This window comes from Schistocerca gregaria, chromosome 6 (assembly GCF_023897955.1).
Source record: "Schistocerca gregaria isolate iqSchGreg1 chromosome 6, iqSchGreg1.2, whole genome shotgun sequence".
Classification (NCBI taxonomy): Eukaryota; Metazoa; Arthropoda; class Insecta; order Orthoptera; family Acrididae; genus Schistocerca; species Schistocerca gregaria.
Genome location: NC_064925.1, coordinates 43,798,385 through 43,822,417, shown reverse-complemented (window position 1 = coordinate 43,822,417; position 24,033 = coordinate 43,798,385). Strand labels below are relative to the sequence as shown.

The following is a 24,033-nucleotide window of genomic DNA, read 5'->3' as shown; positions in this document are numbered from 1 at the left end:
TCACTCATCGTCTTAGGATTGTTGCATCATTTAGTGTGTGTCTGTAAAAATTTTCTTGAGTTCAAGTATAATGCAGATGCGTTGCTCCTCTAACACTGCCAGCTCAACATTCGCAAACTGTGCGACACAACTTTCTACTCAATACAGCACTGAACAACAAGTAACAGATATACAACAATGAAACTTTCGGCAGTTACACATTTAACACAGGCTTGTGAAGAGATGCCAACCGCATTTCACTCTAACACACCGCTGGCGCGAAATTACGAATGTTCTGAAACTTTTAGAAAGATCTCGTATTTCGTTCATATGGCACATTCTCCGCTGTGTACCGCCTGGAACTAGATGACACCGAACAAAACCTATTTGTTTGTGGAAATGCAAACAACGTAGGTCTATGACTTGGCCATCTGAATTAAATTAGGAGGTATCCAAAGAACACAGACCAGCAGGAAAATACAGAGGGACTAACCACATCCAGACGAAGAAACTTTCCCGAAAAGGAACAAAATGTTATCAATTACGTAATGGAACATACGATATTTTACATATTCTCAAAAACGGAGAAGAGTGAACAAGATTTCTGGTTGCACATGACTACTGATATGCACCACCACGAACTACAATAAATGATATATTATTACAAGAAATATGGATTCTTCCTTAACATAACTCTTGCGGATTCTACGCAAATGTCACCTAAGAATTTACTCAACTGGAAATTTCTCACAGATCTCCGCTCGAAGACATAAAGATGAATATATTGTAACGTAAATAACTATTTATAAAATTCGTTTCGTTTTCTGATACGATTTCCTTTGTGATGTGATTTTATTAACTTTAACATTAAACTTTCATACAGTGTACCTGGTGCGTCACACGAGGCAGCATCATAGGGTAGAGTCCGCGCTTATGTTTTAACAGGTTTCACAGGGATGTTTATGGCGTTACATCTCACATCGTCTAAGTAAACTTGTAGGAGACCTATTGACCATACTAACACAAAAATCTGGGCAAGGAGGCTATGCAAACTGACCGCTGCATCATCCTCTCCTGATAGCTTTAAGTATGTCAGCAGAGGTACGGAGACGGGACAGTACAACACTCCCTCAAACATAACTATTAGCTTTTCAAAAGTGCATGTGGTATTACTTCTTCGCGTAGCTCCTCAGTGGACAGTGTTCTGGATGATGATGATGATGTTTGGTTTGTGAGGCACACAACGGCACGGTTATCAGCGCCCGTACAAATTTCCAACCTTTGCTCAGTCCAAACTCGTCACTTTCGCGAATGATGATGAAATGATGCTGACAACACCAACACCCAGTCATCTCGAGGTAGGTGAAAATCCCTCACCCCACAGTTCTGAAAATGCCACCGAGGAAATAAACGCCCAGTCATCTCGAGGCAGGTGAAAATCCCTCATTCCACAGTTCTGGAAATGCCACCGAGGAAATAGGATTCAAACATATATCACTCTCAATGCTGTCATACTGACCACTTTTGTGGAGGCAAACGCAGGCCACATTCTGCACTCCTGCACTCTGCACTTCTGCTTCATTCTGCATTGTAAATGAGTATAGAATCTGCTGGTGACAGTAGTATCATCGGCGAGGAATGATTCCAAAATGGTAATCACTGATTGATACATAGCCACACATTGAATTGGCGCCATTTTTTGATGTACTATATTGTTTTTTACAGTAGTGGTTTGGAAGTCGTTGGTACTGCCATGCTGTAGTTAGCAAACTGTTTTCGTTAAGACAGGTATGTCACGCTCGCTAAAGTTTCATCTATATAGTTAGGTTACATGTAAAAACCACGATTACCTGACAAATATGTTCACAGTAATTTAATTGTTCCTGTGCTGCCATAAGTAATCCTGTTCTTGTGACATAGTGACACGTGGCACTGCTGCACGTGTACTGCTCCTAGCGCTGCAATGCAGTGCTCTATCTAATGCAGGGACCATCTGCTGTAAGGGGTTGCAGTAACTGAAGTGCACTTCTGCTGCCACTCGCAGCCCACATACTGTGCCAGATGGTACTTTAGTGCTGTGTGTGTGTCCTACTACTTCTGGTAACATAGGCTGCAGCGGCTCAGTTAACTACCTTAGGCCATACATAAGTCTACGACACTTCTGCTCTCACAAGTGTGAAATGTCAGTGGACGCCCCAGGATAAAGGAACTACTAAACGGGGATGGAAAGGTGCAGGCCATTTATCACAAGTCGTTTGTTACTTCACAAGAGTCCAATAATATTTTATAGCATAGATAAATCTTATAATTCAGCTGCCTGGCAAAAAACACATTTCGTCTGAATTCTCTTATTACACCTTATCACCATAAACATTTTTCAAACATACATTAAAAATGGAAACTCTTCAATTCGTATTTACAGATAAACAACACACAAATAGGTTCAAAATAAATAAATAGAAAAATGAATTTTTTATACCAGTTGCCAAGATTGAAAACATATATCATCAACCAGAGATTTTTTCTGAATTCTCTTACTGCACCTTACCACTATAAATATAGATTCTTCAAGCATACATTAAAAATACGACTCTTCAATTCAGATTTACATGTAAACAGCACACAAATAGGTTCAATATAAATAAATTTTTTGTATCACTGGCCAAAGTGAATGACGTAATTCTGAAAACGCACTTGCTCAATCAGGGAAGGATCTTGGGAATACTCAAGTCACTGACGTGAAAAATAATAAAATACCATTTAACAATTGAGCACTACATCAAAATTAAACTATTACGTACAAAAACCGCAGAAGGGGCAGGTACGACAGTCATGGTCTCAGTAAGGTTGTTTAGAATAACAACACTCAAAGAAATACTATCGTAATCACATTTGGAACAATAAATATTAATTTTCATGGGAAGACAAAATCTCACCAGAGTTATAAGACACAATTACCCAAAAGAGCCAATATTCACTGGCCACAAGCGTCTGATTACCACCGCCGTAAGAACCTTTATAGTCGTTCCATCACTCAGGGAAGGAACAACTTCCAGTACAAATCAGTTTCGACCTCAGTGTCAGTAACACACGACACGGCCTGGAAGAGCTGACAGTTAATTTCAGGCACAGCTGACAAATAAGCAGACATTGAAGAATTTGTATTTAAACTAAGTTATAAGACATACAAATGTGGCGCTCAGTTTCAAACAGAGGCACCAAACGATAAATTCAATTCTTCAAACAGAGTGATGGACAACGATAGGCAATCCAGCTTAGCGGGAGCATCTTGAACACGGCAGCACATGCGGCAGCACATGCGGCAGTCAAGTAACGAGTACCTTACTCCTAAGGACAGAGCAGATGGTATAAAAAATGAACACCACTCCAACACCCATACCAGCGACTACACCTCCTTAATGCAGGGTAAGTTGGTTGCATCGACATTAGGCCCAAGTATTGCCGGCCAACACAACTCTAGCGACGACCGGCCGCTTAAACAACCGTGCGCCCCATAAGCTCCGTTAACAGCCCACCATACGTCACACGTGGCTGCTATCTCTCTGACGCCCTGACTGCGACCGAATGACCACCCAAGGAACTGTAACCAAGACTCAACTAACAGGCCGCCGAAGCGCCACCTGGCGACTGACTACAGAGAGATGGATGGCTCCAGTAAGGCAAAGACGTAAAACAGCTTCACAGCTCCGGCATATATGCCATACAGGTCATAGGACAGTGCTGCTGAAATGATTCAGTGTACTGTGTGACTACCTCCAGTTTCAGTTACTACATAGAACTGTCGCGCTGCCTACTCAACATGTTGGACACCTGCCTCAGGCTGCTGCAACTGAATAACACCTATGTTGCTCATGCCGTACTGCTCAGAGTACCATACACTGTGCTGACACTGCGCATATCGGATCATCCCGCTGTAACTAAAATCTCCTACACAGTGTGCATAGCTGGACTGCACTGCTGCACATGTCACACTCCACATACTAGCTCCATGTGCTGTGCAGCTGCCTGTAATGCTGTCACAGGCGGAGTAGCACCAGGCATCATGTCACGTGCTGCAGAAATCGAAGTGTTAGGTCTACCATATGCTTTGTTGACACCATACTGCCTGATGTGCTACTCTGCTACTTGAGACTGATGTATCTGAACGTCACCCCTGTTACTGCAGTTGCGGTGGGGCGGGGTTTTGTCGTCGTCTCTCGTTCGTCCTGTGTCACCTTAATTGTCCACCTACCTCAGTACGGCTTCACTCTGCAGTAGTGGCAGTAGGCCGTGTAAAGCAGCGTTGATGAAACCACGACCTAACCCCTACTACACAGTGGATGCGTAATTTAAGTTGCAGATCAGTTCCAATAAGTTCATTTTTAACCAATTTCGGGTGGTGGGGAAAATGCAGTTTACCTGTAGTAAGCCTTCGGAACTTCTAGTAAATTGGTTTTTATTCTTACAGAAGCTATCAAGTCCAAATCTACTTTTATAACTGCTCTTTCATTTCAAGTACGAAGCTTGGCGAGCGACTCTCTCTATGGTCGCAGGTTCGAATCCTGCCTCGGGCATGGATGTGTGTGATATCATTAGGCTAGTTAGGTTTAAGTAGTTCTAAGTTGTAGGGTACTGATGACCTCGGAAGTTGAGGCCCATAGTGCTCAGAGACATTTGAACCATTTTTGAATCTCTCTATGCCACCCCATTCTCTGCCTACCTAACTTTCTGCGCGCAGGAACAGCTTAGTTCTAATTGGCCAATAGTCTTAATGACCAATCAGAATGATCCTTTTAGAGCACTCTCGCGGCAAATCTTACCTGAGCCAATCGCTAATCAGAAAAATCATTTACTTCATTCCAGTGCCGATTTCTAATATAATGTTTAATAAAATAGACCGAAATACAAAATTACCTTTAAATTAATTTTAAAACTTATTCTACTTCGGACTTCTATTCTTCCTGCTTTCTTACAAAAGCAAGCACTCATCGACGTAAGTCATCACCTTCGTGGTTAAAACACCATTTTCCCCCGGTTAAATATCATAAGCTTTTCGTAAAATAGTATTAAGTTTTTTTCGTATGTTCCACAGACACTCTCTCATTCATTCCCATGTATATACACAACAAAGTAATAAGCAGATAATAATTTTGAATGATTTTTACACTACGAAATTGCAGCATAATTAAAGTTTTGAAAAGATAAATTCCAGTTAAGTGATTTTGTAAATTGAGAAATCGGATTATGACTTTACATGATAATAAAAAACAAACTGCTGTTGTTCCTAACTGAGTTTTGAAACATAAGTGTCGGGTTTTTGGACATTTAAGTAATTTATTAAATCTCCAGAAATGTTGTTGTTGTGGTCTTCAGTGCTGAGGCTGGTTTGATGCAGCTATCCTGTACAAGCTTAGAGTATTCATCTCTTGGTCTCCTATGATTCTTACCCTCCACGCTGCCCTCCAGTTCTAAATTGGTGATCCCTAGATGCCTCAGAACATGTCCCACCAACCGATCGCTTCTTCTAGTCATGTTGTGCCACAAACTCCTCTTCTCCCCAATTCTATTCAATACCATCTCATTAGTTATGTGATTTTTCCCATCTAATCTTCAGCATTCTTCTGTAGCACCACATTTCGAAAGCTTCTATTCTCTTCTTATCCAAACTATTTATCGTCCACGTTTCAATTCCATACATGGCTATACTCCATACAAATACTTTCAGAAACGACTTCCTGCCACTTCAATCAATACTCGATGTTAATAATCTCTGTTCTTCAGAAACGCTTTCCTTGCCATTGGCAGTCTACATTTTATATCCTCTCTAATTCGACCATCATCATTCTTTTTGCTCCCCAAACAACAAAATTGATCTATTACTTTTAGTGTCTCGTTTCGTAAAGTAATTCCCTCAGCATCACCCTATTTAATTCGACTACATTCCAATATCCTCGTTATTGTTTTTCATGATGTTCATCTTATATCCTCCTTTCAAGACATTGTCCATTGCGTTCAACTGCTCTTCGAAGTCCGTTGCTGCCTCTGACAGTACTATAAGAGATAAAAATCTGAAATTTTAACAGACTCTTTTACTTAATAACAAAAGATGGTATACCAAGTTTGAGCAAAATCGGATGATAATTACTATAGTTTATTTATATTCGTAGAGGGTATGAATTTACGTTCCTATTGGATGTCACTGGAGACCGCTCTCATGGCCGACAGCGTCAGCTGCGGTGTCAGTCATAGCGGAAAGGAAATCCTTGCAGCCACTGTGATACACGGCTGCGTGCTATATTGTACTGAGCCGGCCATGGTGGCCGAGCGGTTCTAGGCGGTACAGGCTGGAACCGCGCGACCGCTACGGTCGCAAGTTCGAATCCTGCCTCGTGCATGGATGTGTGTGATGTCCATAGGTTAGTTAGGTTTAAGTAATTCTAAGTTCTAGGGGACTGATGACCTCAGATGTTAAGTCCCATAGTGCTCAGACCCATTTGAACCATTTATACCGTAGTGAGTGTTATCCCGTAATAACTTGCTACGTTACATATTGGAGCCAGCATCTTGCCAGTCTTCGGTGCTGTGTGTGTCCTATTATTCATGATAGCGCAGTAAGACCTGTCCCAGACCACTGTAACTAAGCACAACACCTGCTGTGTTATGAGAGGTGGAGAAGTGGCCGACGTGCTGTGACATATGGGGCTGCTGCATATGCGGTACTGCTCGCGCTACCACATGCTGTGACGATGCTGCCCTGTCTGTTCAGACTGAACACCATTTCTTCTGTGTCGGCACAGGTGGGGCGGCGGCCGAGGCGCAGTGCCACGCGGCGCTGGTGCGCATGTCTCACTGCTGGCGCTGCCGCGGGCTCCATAGGCGCGTCCGCCCCTGCGCCGGGCTCTGCCTGAACGTGCTGCGCGGCTGCCTGACGCAGCGCGCCGCCGAGCTGGACCTGCCGTGGAACGGCTACGTCGAGGCGGCCGAGAGGCTGCTCGCCGCCGTCCAGGGCCGCGCCGCCCTCGACGACGTGCTGTGCGCGCTCGACGCACGCATCGCTGAGGCGGCCGCGGCCGCCGTCGAGCGGAGCGCCACTCTGCAGCAACAGGTGCGCTGTCATTTGTTCTTTTCATATTGCTGTTGCATTAATCACGTACAAGCAGTGCCTAACATTTACAAGGATTGTATATTGTGGTGTGCGTACTGTAAGAGCTGCGGTACACACACCATCAGAGTATCAGACTTGCGCTCTAACGAAGTAGCCGAGTGTCAACAATATGTCTCGTGGTCTTACCGTGGCGTGTTTATCTTCTACCGTTAGGTCAGACGATAAAAATGCCACTTGGACGCTTAGAGTAGCACATTGACAGTGACCAACTTTAAACAGAACTTGATTAATTTTCACACATATTTATTAAAATAACAACAAACATAGACATTACATAACTTGATCCTGGATGCTGTTTACAATTGACAATCTGAAGTTCCTTTGGGCTTGGTAAGTTAATCTTATTCTCACATAAATCTGATACTTGACAAAGTGTCTATACATTTCTCTTCATGGCTATGTACAGGAATATGATAATCTTATTAGGCGCAGACTGAAACTTGACTACAGACTGGTACAGACTGATGTAGACTGGTGCAGACCAATGCAGACTGACTAATCGGAGGTCTGTAAACTCGTTATAATACCTCGCGCGTTCAGATATCACGGCGCGAGTGTGATCCGCGAGCAGTAAAACTTCTACGTTATCAGCAATCTCATTGGCTGCGTTACGTATTAATACGCGGATCGGCGGAAGCAGAATTTGGTCCGTCTCTAAGTGCGTCCGTCTCTAGTGCGGAGACGGACGAGCGCTGCTCCTGCGCTGTTGTGTTTAATGGGGCGCGCTCTAGTGGGAAAGTTGTGTACGAGCTGACTACGCGGAACTATGTACACAACACATATGCAATGTAATAAAGCAAGGAACTCTCAAGGATGATCAGAGTAGTTTCCTTTTTCAGAAGAACTGATGATACAACTTATGTGGCGCGCTGGGTAGCCGAGCGGTTGCAGGCGCTTTGCCACTGTTCGCGCAGCTCCGCCCCCCCCCCCCCCCCCCCCCACCACGGAGGTTCGAGTCTTCGAACGGGAATGTGTGTGTGTGTGTGTGTGTGTGTGTGTCTGTCTGTGTGTGTGTGTGTGTGTGTGTGTGTGTGTGTGTGTGTGTGTGTGTGTTGTCAGCGAAAGTTAGTTTTAAGTTGGATTAAGTATTGTGTAAGCCTAGGGATCGATGACCTCAGCAGTTTCGTCCCATAGGAACTTACCACAAATTTCCAAATTTTATCAGTTAGGTCGACAAAAGACCACGATTAATGTATTCTCTTAAGCCTATTTCCGCCGACTCTTGTCTGCACGCTGTAAAATAAGATAACAGTCAACAGAAACCGGCGAGGATCAAGAGGTTAGTCGTGAAAATACTGTTCACAGAAATGGACTCGTCATATTGACAGGAATGTGAGGTGATGTCTCGCAGGAGACATTAAAAATGGCCCAAGCCCCGCGGATTTTCATACTATGTTTTCTTCTGGGAATTTCTGACAGTCAACTCAGTCTCAGAGTCTATTCAGGGAAGTTTACACAATGATTCGATGCTTGTAGTCCTTTCACCGAGCATGATATAGGTATGTTATAAATGTAGTGTTGACACGCCCTGCTAAACCCGCAGCACAGGACAAGTAGTAGGAATAGTGAAAGGGGGCCAGAATGAGCGGCTGTCACTTACACTCAACACATAACACTTTCTTTAGTTGTCCAAAGATTACAGGGCAACTTCTAAGCTTGACTATCGACAGAAAACGTCTTTAATTCACAAACGGCTGGAAGCCCATGAGTTAAATACAACTGCTATAAATATTTCTTTTGAGACAGAAGGCTCTATGCTTTAACCTTAAATAGTATTTAATGCCAAGGTATGTAAGGCTCTGAGCACTATGGGACTCAACTGCTGTGGTCATCAGTCCCCTAGAACTTAGAACTACTTAAACCTAACTAACCTAAGGACATCACACACGTCCATGCCCGAGGCAGGAGTCGAACCTGCGACCGTAGCGGTCGCGCGGTTCCAGACTGAATCGCCCAGGTACGACTCCTGCTTCGGGCATAGATGTGTATGATGTCCTGAGGTTAGTTAGGTTGACGTAGTTCTAAGTTCTAGGGGACTGATGACCTCAGATGTTAATTACCACGCTTTCCACGCCCGGGTTCCCGGGTTCGATTCCCGGCGGGGTGAGGGATTTTCTCTGCCTCGTGTTGACTGGGTGTTGTGTGATGTCCTTAGGTTAGTTAGGTTTAAGTACTTCTACGGTCTAGGGGACTGATGACAATAGATGTTAAGTCCCATAGTGCTCAGAGCCATTTGAACCATTTGTTAATTCCCTTAGTGTTCAGAGCCATTTGAACCATTTTTTTAATTTCATCTCTCAAAGCTACCCATTCTTCCTCTACTGTATTTCTTTCCCCCATTCTTGTCAATCGTTCCCTAATGGTCGCCCTGAAACTCTCTACAACCTCTGGTTCTGTCAGTTTATCCAGGTCCCATTTCCTCAAATTCCCACATTTTTGCTGTTTCCCCAGTTTTAATCTACAGTTCATAACTAATAGATTGTGGTCAGAGTCCACATCTGCCCCTGGAAATTTCTTATACATTTAGGAACCAGCTTTTAAATTGTGTCTTGCCATTATGTAATCTATCTGAAATCTTCCAGTATCTCCAGGTTTCTTCCATGTATACAGCCTTCTTTCATGATTCTTGAACCAAGCGTTAGCTATAATTAAGTTATGCAAAATTCTACCAGACGGCTTCCTCTTTCATTACTTACCCCCATTCCATATTCACCTACTACGTTTCCTTCTATTGCTTTTCCTACGATCGAATTCCAGTCACCCATGACTATTAAATTTTCATCTCCATTCACTATGTGAATAATTTCTTTATGCCATCATACATCTCTTCGTCATCTGCAGAGCTAGTTGTCATACAAACTTGTACTACTGTGGTGGGCGTGGGCTTTGTATCTATCTTGGTCACAATAATGCGTTCACTCTGCTGTTTATAGTAGCTTACCCACATTCCTATTTTTTTATTCATCATTAAACCTACTCCTTTCATTACCCCTATTTGATTTTGTATTTATAATCCTGTAGTCACCTGGCCAGAAGTCTTGTTCCTCATGCCACAAAACATCACCTATTCCCATTATATCTAACTTTAATCTATTTCCCTTTTTAAGTTTTCTAACCTACCTGCTCCGACACGTAGAACGCCAGTTTTCTATCTCCTGATAACAATATCCTGCTGAGTTGTCGCCGCTCGAATGGGGGACTTTTTTACCTCCGGAATATTTTACCCAATAGGACGCCATCTTCATTTAACCATACAGTAAAGCTGCATATCCTCGGGAAAAATTACGGCTGTAGTTTCCCCTGGCTTTCAGCCGTTCGCAGTACCACAACAGCAAAGCCGTTTGGTTGGTGTTACAGGGCCAGATCAGTCAATCATAGTGACTGTTGCCCCTGCAACTACTGAAAAGGCTGCTGCCCCTCTTCAGGAACCACACGTTTGTCTGGCCTCTCAACAGATACCCCTCCGTTACACCTACGTTAGGGCTATCTGTATCGCTGAGGCACGCAAACCTCCCCACCAATGGAAAGGTCCATTGTTCATGAGGGGGGGGGGGGGGGTAATACTTGATAACTAAGACCCTCAAAACTTAAGGTGGCTGAAGGCTGATGCTTTAAAACAATACAATAAATTTTCAACAAGGAGAAGGTCCAATTTAGAAAAACTTACGTTCAAAATGGCTGAAGTCCTTTGATTTTAAAAACACAATTACAAACATACAAATTCCAACCATGGGCTGTGAGTCATCACAAAAAAAGGTGAACGCCAACTAGAAAGGCAGATAGGCAACAGCGCTCAGATGTTTCCAGGGGGCTCGGTCTACCCTTGAAATCTTAACGTTCGCTTAGGTGAGACAAGAAGTCGGCCCCAACTATACTCGATCCGCCGGCAACACAACCAAAAGACAGTCAGGGACCCACCACGGACAAGACGACTTCTTAACCACCGACCAGTAAACGAGAATTCCAAATCCAAAACGTTACAGAGATAGCCCCCCACAACCGAAAATACATTAAGCTGTCAAAAACTACACACCATGTTGGACAGCGACAATACATAAGGAAAGAACACTTCCTGAATTTACGTCAGCGACCAGGGCAGGTAACCGGAGCACTAACGGCCACAAGGCGTAAAATTCCGCTGGTGCAGTTGAATTTCAAACCGACAAATGTAGTTAATTTCACCAGATGGAGGTTAAATTTTCACCGACTCGAACACTTGCTGTTGCTCCTAGGAACACCGCCAACAGCAAACCACCAACCAAGGAAGGGTACAACGTGAACAGACGTAGCTTCGGCAATTAAATCACCACTCAACTTTAATGTCCTGGGTCGGTGAGCCACGAACCGCGTAGCACTCGGAACTGCCCCCATCTGCTCCAACACTGCATAGACACAGCCAGCGGGCCCAGCCGACTGCGCTGCGCGGAGACTTGTTTGCTGACCCACTCCAACAGACCAAATGGATGCAAACCGCCAAGCCTGAACTATAAACACCAGATTGAAGATGGTATACGGTGCAAATATCGATACACACCACTGCTGCCACACGTAGAAAGAGAAAGAACAGGAGCATAACCACAATGACCGCAGGAAACCAAACGCAGAGTAACATCCAAGTTTTAAAGCAAAGCATAAGCTGGGGCCAGCACGGCTCAAGTGTCTTTGTAGCCATGAAATAGAATTTAATCTTTAGAATGAGTGACTCCGATATGAGCTGGACAATCGAGAGTTCGGGAAAACGGGAAACACCGGGCCCACAAATCAACAGGTTATTATTTCATGCAAATAACAATTTAATTATAAGTTAAAATGTAGCTTAATATCAAAGAAATAAATACTGCAATTTAAATCTTAAGGCCACTTTTTAAATGAAATGTAACGTACTTTTAGTAATAATAAAAATAATAATAGCTGAGGTGAAATTTGCAATTTAAATCTTAAGGCCACAGTTTGGAGAAATATGACTACAAGGTCATTCTTTTCAGATTGCTGCAATCAAACGAAGCCACACTTAACTCTTTGCCATCCGCACGTCTCATACAAATTTATTCGCATGGCCCCGCAGCGCTAATTCGGATTACTTGGCTTGTCGGCGGCCGCTTCTCACCTTTCCGTTGATGACAAGCTTGGAACACACTGACTTTTGCGCGCTTTAATTTTCCCGGAAATCCTCTATTTTGCCGTATAGTTCCACAAACACGAATTTTCTTTTCAAGTAACTTCTCTGCAACTTGAGGTGATGCCACATTTCATCAGAAGATGTCAATAGTTCCATCACTGTTTTTGCTAAACGCTGTCTAGCGCTGGAATATTTCTTAAATGAGCAAATGTATCCCGTACTCGATTCAGACAGCATCCAAATGAGTATGCCGTATTTCGTAGTTTTCGATGGACTGTAGACTTTAAAATTTAACCGTCCACGCCACGGTATCATTCCTTCATTGAATGAGATGTTTTACTTAGTTTCAACTTTTTCGAAAAATAATCAATTACGAATTGCACCTTGAAAACCGGTCGGCATTATCCGGTTTAGTGTTATTGGAAAAATGTAAAAAGCATAATATTTGTCTGAATCGGTTGCAGGACATAGTTTTGCGAAATATCGATGTGTCTGTGAACCGATTCGTTGACCAATAATAATCGATCATTGTTTTTTTTTTACAATTCCCGTAAGGATAGCAAGTCCCAACCATTTTCTGTGTACGGGTCCCGTAACGTTGACAAATTTGGCATTTTTTAATCCAATTTCCTTCCATTGCAATTTTGACTGTTGTACGTGTTGGTTTCGTTGCTGATATATTCAAATAGATCGTTGCCAAAATGTAATTCTACGATATGCTCGACGCTCTGTCTCTGGGAAACATGTTTGTACCCAGAGATCCTTCAAATTTATTATTGGTCCTCAGTCTGACCACACTGCACTGTCTTCTTCGTAGCGTTCGCCAAATTCTTCTTGCAAGTATTTCACCATCTTCCGATGATTCTGCTTTGCCTTTTTTTTTTATCCAATGTCTTCTTCCTAATCGGCCAAAGTCGTCCGGAACATCAGACAAGACGTCCGCTCACACATCGTAAATCATCGTATCGTCTCTTTCGTCTGCCATAATGAAAGGGCACAAGTACTTATACAAATAAAACACTTGTTGATGTGTGTAACTTATTGTTACCTAAACAATACATCAACAGAATGCTAAAGATACTAAAGTGCTGTCGCCGCCCACTGCGCGATACTGCTCTCGCGACACCACTGTAGTGTTGCCGGCACTGACCAATAGTATGCAGTCGACACCGCTGTGGTGTCGCAGGCTGTTGACCGCTATTTCGCGCACGACGCCACTGTGGTCTCGCAGTCTCGTGAAGGCGGAAAGCCTCGTTCGCGGGGTGGAATCTGAGCTAACTATTTGTTGTATCGTTCCCAGAACCGATCGCAGTCCTCTGGTTTGGAGCCGAGTGAAAGGATTAAACCAGAGGCTCAGACGATTCTGCGGAGATGTGGGTTCCAAATTTCTCGAACTCCGCTTTCGGGTGGAGATATGTAGGGTCCCCCTGAAGAGGGAAAGCGGCTACAACTGTAGCGGAGTATGTGTGGAGTGCACAGTGCGTTTCTTAGGTTAGAGAATTCCCTTCCTAGGCCTGACAAGACGCCTCCTGAGACGCGACAAGGTAGCAGTAGGCAAAACGCAACACGGAATGACAATATTAATGTGGTAATAGTAAACTGCAGGAGCGTCTATAGAAAGGTCCCAGAACTGCTCTCATTAATAAACGGTCACAATGCCCACATAGTAATAAGGACGGAAAGTTGGCAGAAACCAGATGTAAACTGTAATGAAATTCTAAACTCAGATTGGAATGTATACCACAGAGGCAGGCTGGACAGTGAAGGGGGAGACGTGTTTATAGCGATAAGAAGTGCAATAGGAAATCGAAGGAAATTGACGGAGATCAGAAATGTGAAATAATTTGGATGAAGGTGACGGTTAAAGCAGGCTCAAACACGGTTATTGGATGTCTCTATAGGTCCCCCGGCTCAGCAGCTGTTGTGGCTGAGCACCTGAAGGAAAAATTTGAAAATCTTTCGAGTAGTTTTCCCGACCATATTATAGTTTTGGGTTGAGATATGAATTTACCAGATATAGACTGGCAGACTCAAACGTTTATAACGGGTGGCAGGAACAAAGAATCCAGTGAAATTTTTTTAAGTGCATTTTCTGAAAACTACCTTGAGCAGTTAAACAGAGAAACGACTCGTGGCGATAAGATATTAGACCTTCCGGTGACAAACAGACCCGAACTATTTGAAACAGTTATCGCAGGACAGGGAACCAGCGATCATAAAACGGTTACAGCATCGGTGATTTCAGCAGTAAATAGAAATATTAAAGAAAAGGTAGGAAGATTTTTCTGTTTAGCAGAAGTGACAAAAAGCAGATTTCAGAGTACTTGACGGCTCAACACAAAAGTTTTGTGTCAAGTACAGATAGTGCTGAGGATCATTGGACAAAGTTCAAAAGCATCGTACAATATGCATTAGATGAGTATGTGCCTATCGAGATTGTAAGGGATGGAAAAGAGCCACCATTGCACAACAATCGAGTTAGAAAACTGCTACGGAAGCAAGGGGAAATTCACAGCAAACATAAACATAGCCAAAGCATTGCAGACAAGCAAAAATTACGCGAAGCGAAATGTAGTGTGAGGAGGGCTATGCGAGAGGCGTTCAACGAATTCGAAAGTGAAGTTCTGTGTACTGACTTGGCAGAAAAGCCTAAGAAAAATTTGGTCTCATGTCAAAGCCGTAGCTGGATCAAAACAAAATGTCCTGACACTCTGTGACCAAAATGGTACTGAAACAGAGGATAACAGACTAAAGACCGAAATACTAAAAGTCTTTTTCCGTCTGGAACCGAGCGACAGTTACGGTCGCAGGTTCGAATCCTACCTCGGGCATGGATGTGTGTGATGTCCTTAGGTTAGTTAGGTTTAATTACTTATACGTTCTAGGTGACTGATGACCTCAGAAGTTAAGTCGCTTAGTGATCAGAGCCATTTGAACCATTTTTTTCTCTTTTTCCAAAGCTGTTTCACAGACGAAGACTGGAGCGATTTTGTCATCTGTGGGAGAATCTAGAGAAGGAACTACAGTGCAAAGACAAAAGGCCGCTGGACCTGATGGGATACCAGTTCGATTTTACACAGAGTACGGGAAGGAACGTGCCCCCTTCTTGCAGCGGTGTACCGTAGGTATCTAGAAGAGCGTAGCGTTTCAAACGATTGGAAAAGGGTACAGAAGGTCATACCCGTTTTCAAGAAAGGACGTCGAACAGATGTGCAGAAGTATAGACCTATATCTCTAACGTCGATCAGTTGTATAATTTTGGAACACGTTTATGTTCGAGTATAATGACTTTTATGGAGACTAGAAACCTACTCTGTAGGAAACAGCATGGGTTTCGGAAAAGGCGATCGTGTGAAACCCAGCTCGCGCTATTCGTCCACGAAACTCAAGGGGCCATAGACACGGGTACCCAGGTAGATGTCGTGTTTCTTGACTTCCGCAAGGCCTTTGATACAGTTCCAAACAGTCGTTTAATGAACAAAGTAAGAGCATATGGACTATCAGACCAATTGTGTGATTGGATTGAAGAGTTCCTAGAAAACAGAAAGCAGCATGTCATTTTCAATGGAGAGAAGTCTTCCGAAGTAAGACTGATTTCAGGGGAGTGTCGTAGTGCTATTCACAACACATATAAATGACCTTATGGATAACACCGGAAGTTCAATGAGGCTTTTTGCGGATGATGCTGTAGTGTATCGCGAGGTTGTAACAATGGAAAATTGTACTGAAATGCAGGAGGGTCTGCAATGAATTGACACATCCTGCAGGGAATGGCAATTGTATCTCAATGTAGAGAATTGTAATGTGCTGCGAATACATAGAAAGAAAGATCCTTTATCATTTAGCTAAAATATAGCAATTGGAAGCATTTAATTCCATAAATTATCTGGGAGTACGCATTAGGAGTGATTTAAAATGGAATGATCATATAAAGTTGATCGTCGGTAAAGCAGATGCCAGACTGAGATCATTGGAAGAATCCTAAGGAAATGCAGTCCGAAAACAAAGGAAGTGGGTTATAGTACACTTGTTAGCCCACTGCTTGAATACTGCTCACCGGTGTGGGATCCGTACCAGATAGGGTTGATAGAAGAGATAGAGAAGATCCAACGGAGAGCAGCGCGCTTCGTTACACGATTATTTAGTAATGGCGAAAGCGCTACGCAGATGATAAACTCCATTAGAATACATTTCAGGACGCTCAGTAGTTCGGTACGGGCTTTTGTTGAAGTTTCGAGAACATTCCTTCACCGAGGAGTCAAGCAGTATATTGCTCCCTCCTACGTATATTTCGCGAAGAGACCATGAGGATAAAACCAGAGAGATTAGAGCCCACACAGAGGCGTACCGACAATCTTTCTCTTCACGAACAATACCAGACTGGATAGAAGAGAGAACCGATAGTGGTACTCAAGGTATCCTCCGCCACTCACCGTCAGGTGCCTTGCGGAGTATCGATGTAGACGTAAAAGTAAGAAGGATATCAAAAGCAGACTAGCAATGTCAAAAGGGGCACTCCTGGCCAATTCAAGTCTACTAGCTTCAAACATAGGCCTTAATTTGAGGAAAAAATTTCTGAGAACATACACTCCTGGAAATTGAAATAAGAACACCGTGAATTCATTGTCCCAGGAAGGGGAAACTTTATTGACACATTCCTGGGGTCAGATACATCACATGATCACACTGACAGAACCACAGGCACATAGACACAGGCAACAGAGCATGCACAATGTCGGCACTAGTACAGTGTATATCCACCTTTCGCAGCAATGCAGGCTGCTATTCTCCCATGGAGACGATCGTAGAGATGCTGGATGTAGTCCTGTGGAACGGCTTGCATGCCGTTTCCACCTGGCGCCTCAGTTGGACCAGCATTCGTGCTGGACGTGCAGACCGCGTGAGACGACGCTTCATCCAGTCCCAAACATGCTCAATGGGGGACAGATCCGGAGATCTTGCTGGCCAGGGTAGTTGACTTACACCTTCTAGAGCACGGGATACATGCGGACGTGCATTGTCCTGTTGGAACAGCAAGTCCCCTTGCCGGTCTAGGAATGGTAGAACGATGGGTTCGATGACGGTTTGCATGTACCGTGGACTATTCAGTGTCCCCTCGACGATCACCAGAGGTGTACGGCCAGTGTAGGAGATCGCTCCCCACACCATGATGCCGGGTGTTGGCCGTGTGTGCCTCGGTCGTATGCAGTCCTGATTGTGGCGCTCACATGCACGGCGCCAAACACGCATACGACCATCATTGGCACCAAGGCAGAAGCGACTCTCATCGCTGAAGACAACACGTCTCCATTCGTCCCTCCATTCACGCCTGTCGCGACACCACTGGAGGCGGGCTGCACGATGTTGGGGCGTGAGCGGAAGACGGCCTAACGGTGTGCGGGACCGTAGCCCAGCTTCATGGAGACGGTTGCGAATGGTCCTCGCCGATACCCCAGGAGCAACAGTGTCCCTAATTTGCTGGGAAGTGGCGGTGCGGTCCCCTACGGCACTGCGTTGGATCCTACGGTCTTGTCGTGCATCCGTGCGTCGCTGCGGTCCGGTCCCAGGTCGGCGGGCATGTGCATCTTCCGCCGACCACTGGCGACAACATCGATGTACTGTGGAGACCTCACGCCCCACGTGTTGAGCAATTCGGCGGTACGTCCACCCGGCCTCCCGCATGCCCACTATATGCCCTCGCTCAAAGTCCGTCAACTGCACATACGGTTCACGTCCACGCTGTCGCGGCATGCTACCAGTGTTAAAGACTGGGATGGAGCTCCGTATGCCACGGCAAACTGTCTGACACTGACGGCGGCGGTGCACAAATGCTGCGCAGCTAGCGCCATTCGACAGCCAACACCCCGGTTCCTGGTGTGTCCGCTGTGCCGTGCGTGTGATCATTGCTTGTACAGCCCTCTCGCAGTGTCTGGAGCAAGTATGGTGGGTCTGACACACCGGTGTCAATGTGTTCTTTTTTCCATATTCAGGAGTGTACGTATGGAGTACGACACTCTATGGTAGTGGAACATGGATTGTGGGTAAACCGGAATACGAGAGAATCGAAGCATTTGAGATGTGGTGCTACAGCTGACTGTTGAAAACTAGGTGGAATGAGGAGGTTCTGCGCAGAATCGCAGAGGAAAGGAATACGTGGGAAACACTGACAATGAGAAGGCACAAGGTGATACGACATCTGTTAAGATATAAGGGCATGACTTCCATGGTACCAGAGGGAGCTGCAGATGGCAAAAACTGTTGAGGAAGACAGCGATTGGAATACATCCAGTGTGGTGTGCGTACTGTAAGACCTTCAGTACACACGCCATCAGATTATTTGACCTGTCGCTCTAACGAAGTAGGCGAGTTTCAGCAATATGTCCCGTGGTCTTATCGTACAGTGTTTATCTTCTGCCGTTAGGTCAGACGATAGTAATGCCACTTGCACGCTTAGAGTAGCAGATTGACGGTGACCAATTTTAAACAGAACTTGATTAATTTTCACACACATTTATTAAAGTAATAACAAGCATAAAAATTACTTAACTTGGTTCTGGATGCTATTTACAACTGACAGTCTGAAGTTCGTTTGGTCTTGGTACATTAATCTAAACTCCTGGAAATGGAAAAAAGAACACATTGACACTGGTGTGTCAGACCCACCATACTTGCTCCGGACACTGCGAGAGGGCTGTACAAGCAATGATCACATGCACGGCACAGCGGACACACCAGGAACCGCGGTGTTGGCCGTCGAATGGCGCTAGCTGCGCAGCATTTGTGCACTGCCGCCGTCAGTGTCAGCCAGTTTGCCGTGGCATACGGAGATCCATCGCAGTCTTTAACACTGGTAGCATGCCGCGACAGCGTGGACGTGAACCGTATGTGCAGGTGACGGACTTTGAGCGAGGGTGTATAGTGGGCATGCGGGAGGCCTGGTGGACGTACCGCCGAATTGCTCAACACGTGGGGCGTGAGGTCTCCACAGTACATCGATGTTGTCGCCAGTGGTCGGCGGAAGGTGCACGTGCCCGTCGACCTGGGACCGGACCGCAGCGACGCACTGATGCACGCCAAGACCGTAGGATCCTACGCAGTGCCGTAGGGGACCGCACCGCCACTTCCCAACAAATTAGGGACACTGTTGCTCCTGGGGTATCGGCGAGGACCATTCGCAACCGTCTCCATGAAGCTGGGCTACGGTCCCGCACTCCATTAGGCCGTCATCCGCTCACGCCCCAACATCGTGCAGCCCGCCTCCAGTGGTGTCGCGACAGGCGTGAATGGAGGGACGAATGGAGACATGTCGTCTTTAGCGATGAGTGTCGCTTCTGCCTTGGTGCCAATGATGGTCGTATGCGTGTTTGGCGCTGTGCAGGTGAGCGCCACAATCAGGACTGCATACGACCGAGGCACACAGGGCCAACACCCGGCCTCATGGTGTGGCGAGCGATCTCCTACACTGGCCGTACACCTCTGGTGATCGTCGAGGGGACACTGAATAGTGCATGGTACATCCAAACCGTCATGGAACCCATCGTTCTACCATTCCTAGACCGGCAAGGGAACTTGCTGTTCCAACAGGACAATGCAGGTCCGCATGTATCCCGTGCCACCCAACGTGCTCTAGAAGGTGTAAGTCAACTACCCTGGCCAGCAAGATCTCCGGATCTGTCCCCCATTGAGCATGTTTGGGACTGGATGAAGCGTCATCTCACGCGGTCTGCACGTCCAGCACGAACGCTGGTCCAACTGAGGCGCCAGGTGGAAATGGCATGGCAAGCCGTTCCACAGGACTACATCCAGCATCTCTACGATCGTCTCCATGGGAGAATAGCAGCCTGCATTGCTGCGAAAGGTGGATATACACTGTACTAGTGCCGACATTGTGCATGCTCTGTTGCCTGTGTCTATGTGCCTGTGGTTCTGTCAGTGTGATCATGTGATGTATCTGACCCCAGTAATGTGTCAATAAAGTTTCCCCTTCCTGGGACAATGAATTCACGGTGTTCTTATTTCAATTTCCAGGAGTGTACATTATCTCACATATATCTCTGATACCTGACAATAGTGTCTATCCATTATCTTCATGGCTATGTACAGGAATATGGTAATCTTAATAGGCGCAGACTGAAACTTGACTATAGACTGGTACAGACAAATGTAGAGCTCGTACAGACTAATGCAGACTGGTACAGACCGGTGCAGACAAATGTAGACTGACTAATCGGGGGTCTGTACACTCGTTATAATACCTCGTGCGTTCACGTATCACTGCGCGAGTGTGATCCGTGAAGAGAAAAGGTTCTATGTTAGCAGCAATCTCATTGGCTGCGTCACATACTAATACGCGGATCGGCGGAAGCAGAATTTGGTCCGTCTCTATGGCAGCGCCATCTCGTAGTGTGGAGACGGACGAGCGCTGCGCCTGCGCTGTTGTGCTTAGCGGGGCGCGCTCTAGTGGGAAAGTTGTGTTCGCTCTGATTACGTGGAACTATGTACACAACACGCAGAAAATAATTGATGACGCAGGTTTCAAGTGCTTCTCTGATATGAAGAGGTTGGCTCATGAGAGGAATTTGAAGCGTGCCGCATCAAACCAGTCAGAAGACCAATGACTCCCAAAAAACCAAAAAAGTCGAAATTATAAAAACATAAAACATAAAAGGATAAGCCCTAACTCGAACAATAAAGGAAAATAAAGAGTATGAGGAAACTGTAAATCCTAAATAAAACTCATAATAAAGCTGATCTAGCAACTAAAATATAAAAAAGTACATAAACACTAGCGTGTAGTGGAGTCAGTACAAGAAGTTCCCTGGTAGCGTGGCGTTGACGGTTGCAAGTGAACAACAATAGCCGTTTGTGTAACTTAACAACTCTGTGGCGTTGCCAACACAGGCGTTTACAAAATCGCGTTACGTGACTGGTTGAGGAACGCGCACGAAGCTGCGACACTCAGCCCGCTGCAACTGTCAGGAACCAATTTAGGCCGACTCTGCTGCACCAGTTCCCTGTCGCTGACGTCACGGAAGCACTCCATGGGCTCCCTACCATTGGCCAGCTTTCATGCGACCATTCGTTGATTTTAAGCCTGTCTTTTGGTTTGAGACACACTAACACATTTAGATTCAATTTTTCTTAATCTAGGACGAATTTTTATGTCTATTCCATTTAGATTTAAGCAACACACAATAAAATAAAGGTATTAAAGCATTCTAACTTCACTCTACAGTGTCTTCACAGGGGACACTTCCGCCATTTAGGTTCGTCCACGTGGCCTCGCCTGTAGCAGACATTTCCACGACCATATTGGGGAATGAAAACTTTGCCGAAATTTCGGGCGACTTGTGGCAGAGTATTACACAGTATTGCTCTTGTCTTCGACTATACTTTACCAGGCATACATACATTGGTAACAGTTTCACATTTTTATCGATGTTTCTTGTTTTTGTACATGTAAACTGGTTACCTATTCTTAACTTTCGTGTGTGTCTGTATGGCAACGTGAACCTGAACAACGCAAATCGTGTGCTTACGTCAACACTATTTAAAAGTGTTGCAAAATCCATTTAAAATGGTATAGATGTACTGCAATTAATTTACACTGAAAATAATTAGACTACGTGAAACTGTACATTAAATAGGCTATCCTGAGAAATTGTGTACTGCACAGTGCAGTGAACAGTGCTACAATGCGTGACGTCACAGTGCTTATGTTACAGTTCCAACACACAAAACTATCAGAATAAAGATTCTACATAAAATTACAAACCACACTCTGAAAGAATAACTATCCAAAATACTTCTGTGAAAATTTCGTGGAAATTTATGTTCCCGAAGTGACTAAATAAAATGGTACACACACGCATGTATGACACTGCACTGTAAGTAAAAGATTGTCTGAGAAAGTAAGAGAGATCTGAAGTAAACTTTACTGAACTGAACCTGATAATAATTTTCAAAGGCAAATATTGAATGTGAACATATTTACTGCTTCCTGACTGGTATTAAACTGCACCTAATAAATTTTGATGACTTAGCTAGTGGTAACGACAACTCGGTACCACTCGACAGTGGTGAACATTAAAGCGGTTTGAGCCGCCATGTCATTGATTGTGCGGCCGCTCCCGCCGGAGGTTCGAGTCCTCCCTCGAGCATGGGTGCGTGTGTGTGTTGTTCTTAGCATAAGTTAGTTTAAAGTAGTGTGTAAGGGACCGATGACCACAGCAGTTTGGTCCCTTAGGAATTCACACACATTTGAATTTTTTTTTTCAATATTAAAATACAGCGCAGCGGCAAACCAACGAAAGAAAAAACTTCACAAGTGCAATGTATGGAGAAGCAACTATGCTATGCACATCGTGCTTTATGTTTTGAGCAACCGTATTCCTTTAAATGCAGTGCTCTTACAACTACAACATTAAACTTTCGTCAGGAGACTGTGAAAGAAGCTCAACTTACTAAGAGAAAAAGAGCCTAGCATTCAAAATTGTGTTATGAATCTCATTCCTTAAGAATTACAATCATCTTAACAAAAATCACTTAAGACTCTGCCACAAAAGAGGGCCAATAAAATAGTAAAAGAATGTAGAATTTATGACTCTGAGTCCAAGTTACGTGAGCAGATAATTTTGTTTAATCCTGTCTCGGCAATAAAACTAACAGACCAGAACCAATAAAAAACATGCAAAAAAATTTGCCTTTCTCCAACTCGCGTTAAATTACGCGAGAGCAAGCATTGCTGCGACAACCATACGTGAGTACCTTCACACTTCTCAAATCAGTCTTTACAAAATCATGTTTCGAAAAAGCAACATCCTCTGCATTTTCATCTCTGTGTTTTGCTAGTTGTTTCCAGACCGCTTAGCAGCATGGGCTAAACTCTCTCACTTACTTCTCACTGAATGATATACTGGCAACGAAAAAAGCTACTGACACTCAAAGATCACATTGCTTGTACTCAGAACCTCTGTGCCGTAACATATCGACTACTGAAGACTTCTCGTTGAAAATATCCCGTGTACAAATATGAAGTATGACACATCGAATAAAAAGAGAGCTCAAGTCACTTTCATTTCCCGTACCAGTTAGTCACGTTAAATACTCCAGAAGAAAAGGACAAACTGAGTGATAACCGCCAAGTATTTAAATCCAACTTGAAAGGTTCCCTCGTGGCACATTCCCATTCTGTACAGGAGTTCACAGAAATGGCTGAGAACGTCTCTCTGCAGTGAGTTTTTTCTTCGCATACTCTCTCTCGATCATCGGCATTTTATAAGCTGACTCGTCCATAACGAAAGAGCTGTGACTCCCACAGTCCCACGGAACCCGGCACATAAACAAATAAGATGAATGAATGAATGTATAGTGATCGCTAAGCCATAGTTTTCCTCCCCCTATTCGCTTGCGCTCTGTTTACAGTTCAGCACGTCACAGTCTATATTTACAATCCGCGTTCCACGGTACGGTGGGTGGTGGAGGGTGTCTCGTACCAGTACTTGTCGTTTCCCCTCCTGTTGACTCGCAAACAGAGCGAGGGAAAAACGACTGCCTGTACACCTCCCTGTCTTCGTGATCCTTACGCGCGATGTATGTTGACGACAGTAGAATCGTTCTGCAGTCACCTTCAAATGCCGGCTCTCTAAATTTTCTCAATAGCGCTTCTCGAAAATGAAACATCCCCTTAGAAAAATTAATGAATTACTGTGCTGATAAACCCCTTACGTTATTTGATTTTCAAACAGTTGAGCAAAACTGAACGTACTCA

General features: G+C 44.5%; 1 protein-coding gene across 1 annotated transcript in view; it reads left to right on the top strand.

Annotated features, from left to right (window-relative positions):
• The window catches only part of LOC126278712 (glypican-4-like), a 130,480-nt gene that overhangs the window by 79,559 nt on the left and 26,888 nt on the right, over positions 1–24,033 (top strand). Inside the window, exon 3 of the mRNA XM_049978986.1 lies at positions 6,777–7,084. Within this exon, the coding sequence (XP_049834943.1) occupies positions 6,777–7,084 (308 nt within the window). The remainder of the gene's footprint in view (positions 1–6,776; positions 7,085–24,033) is intronic.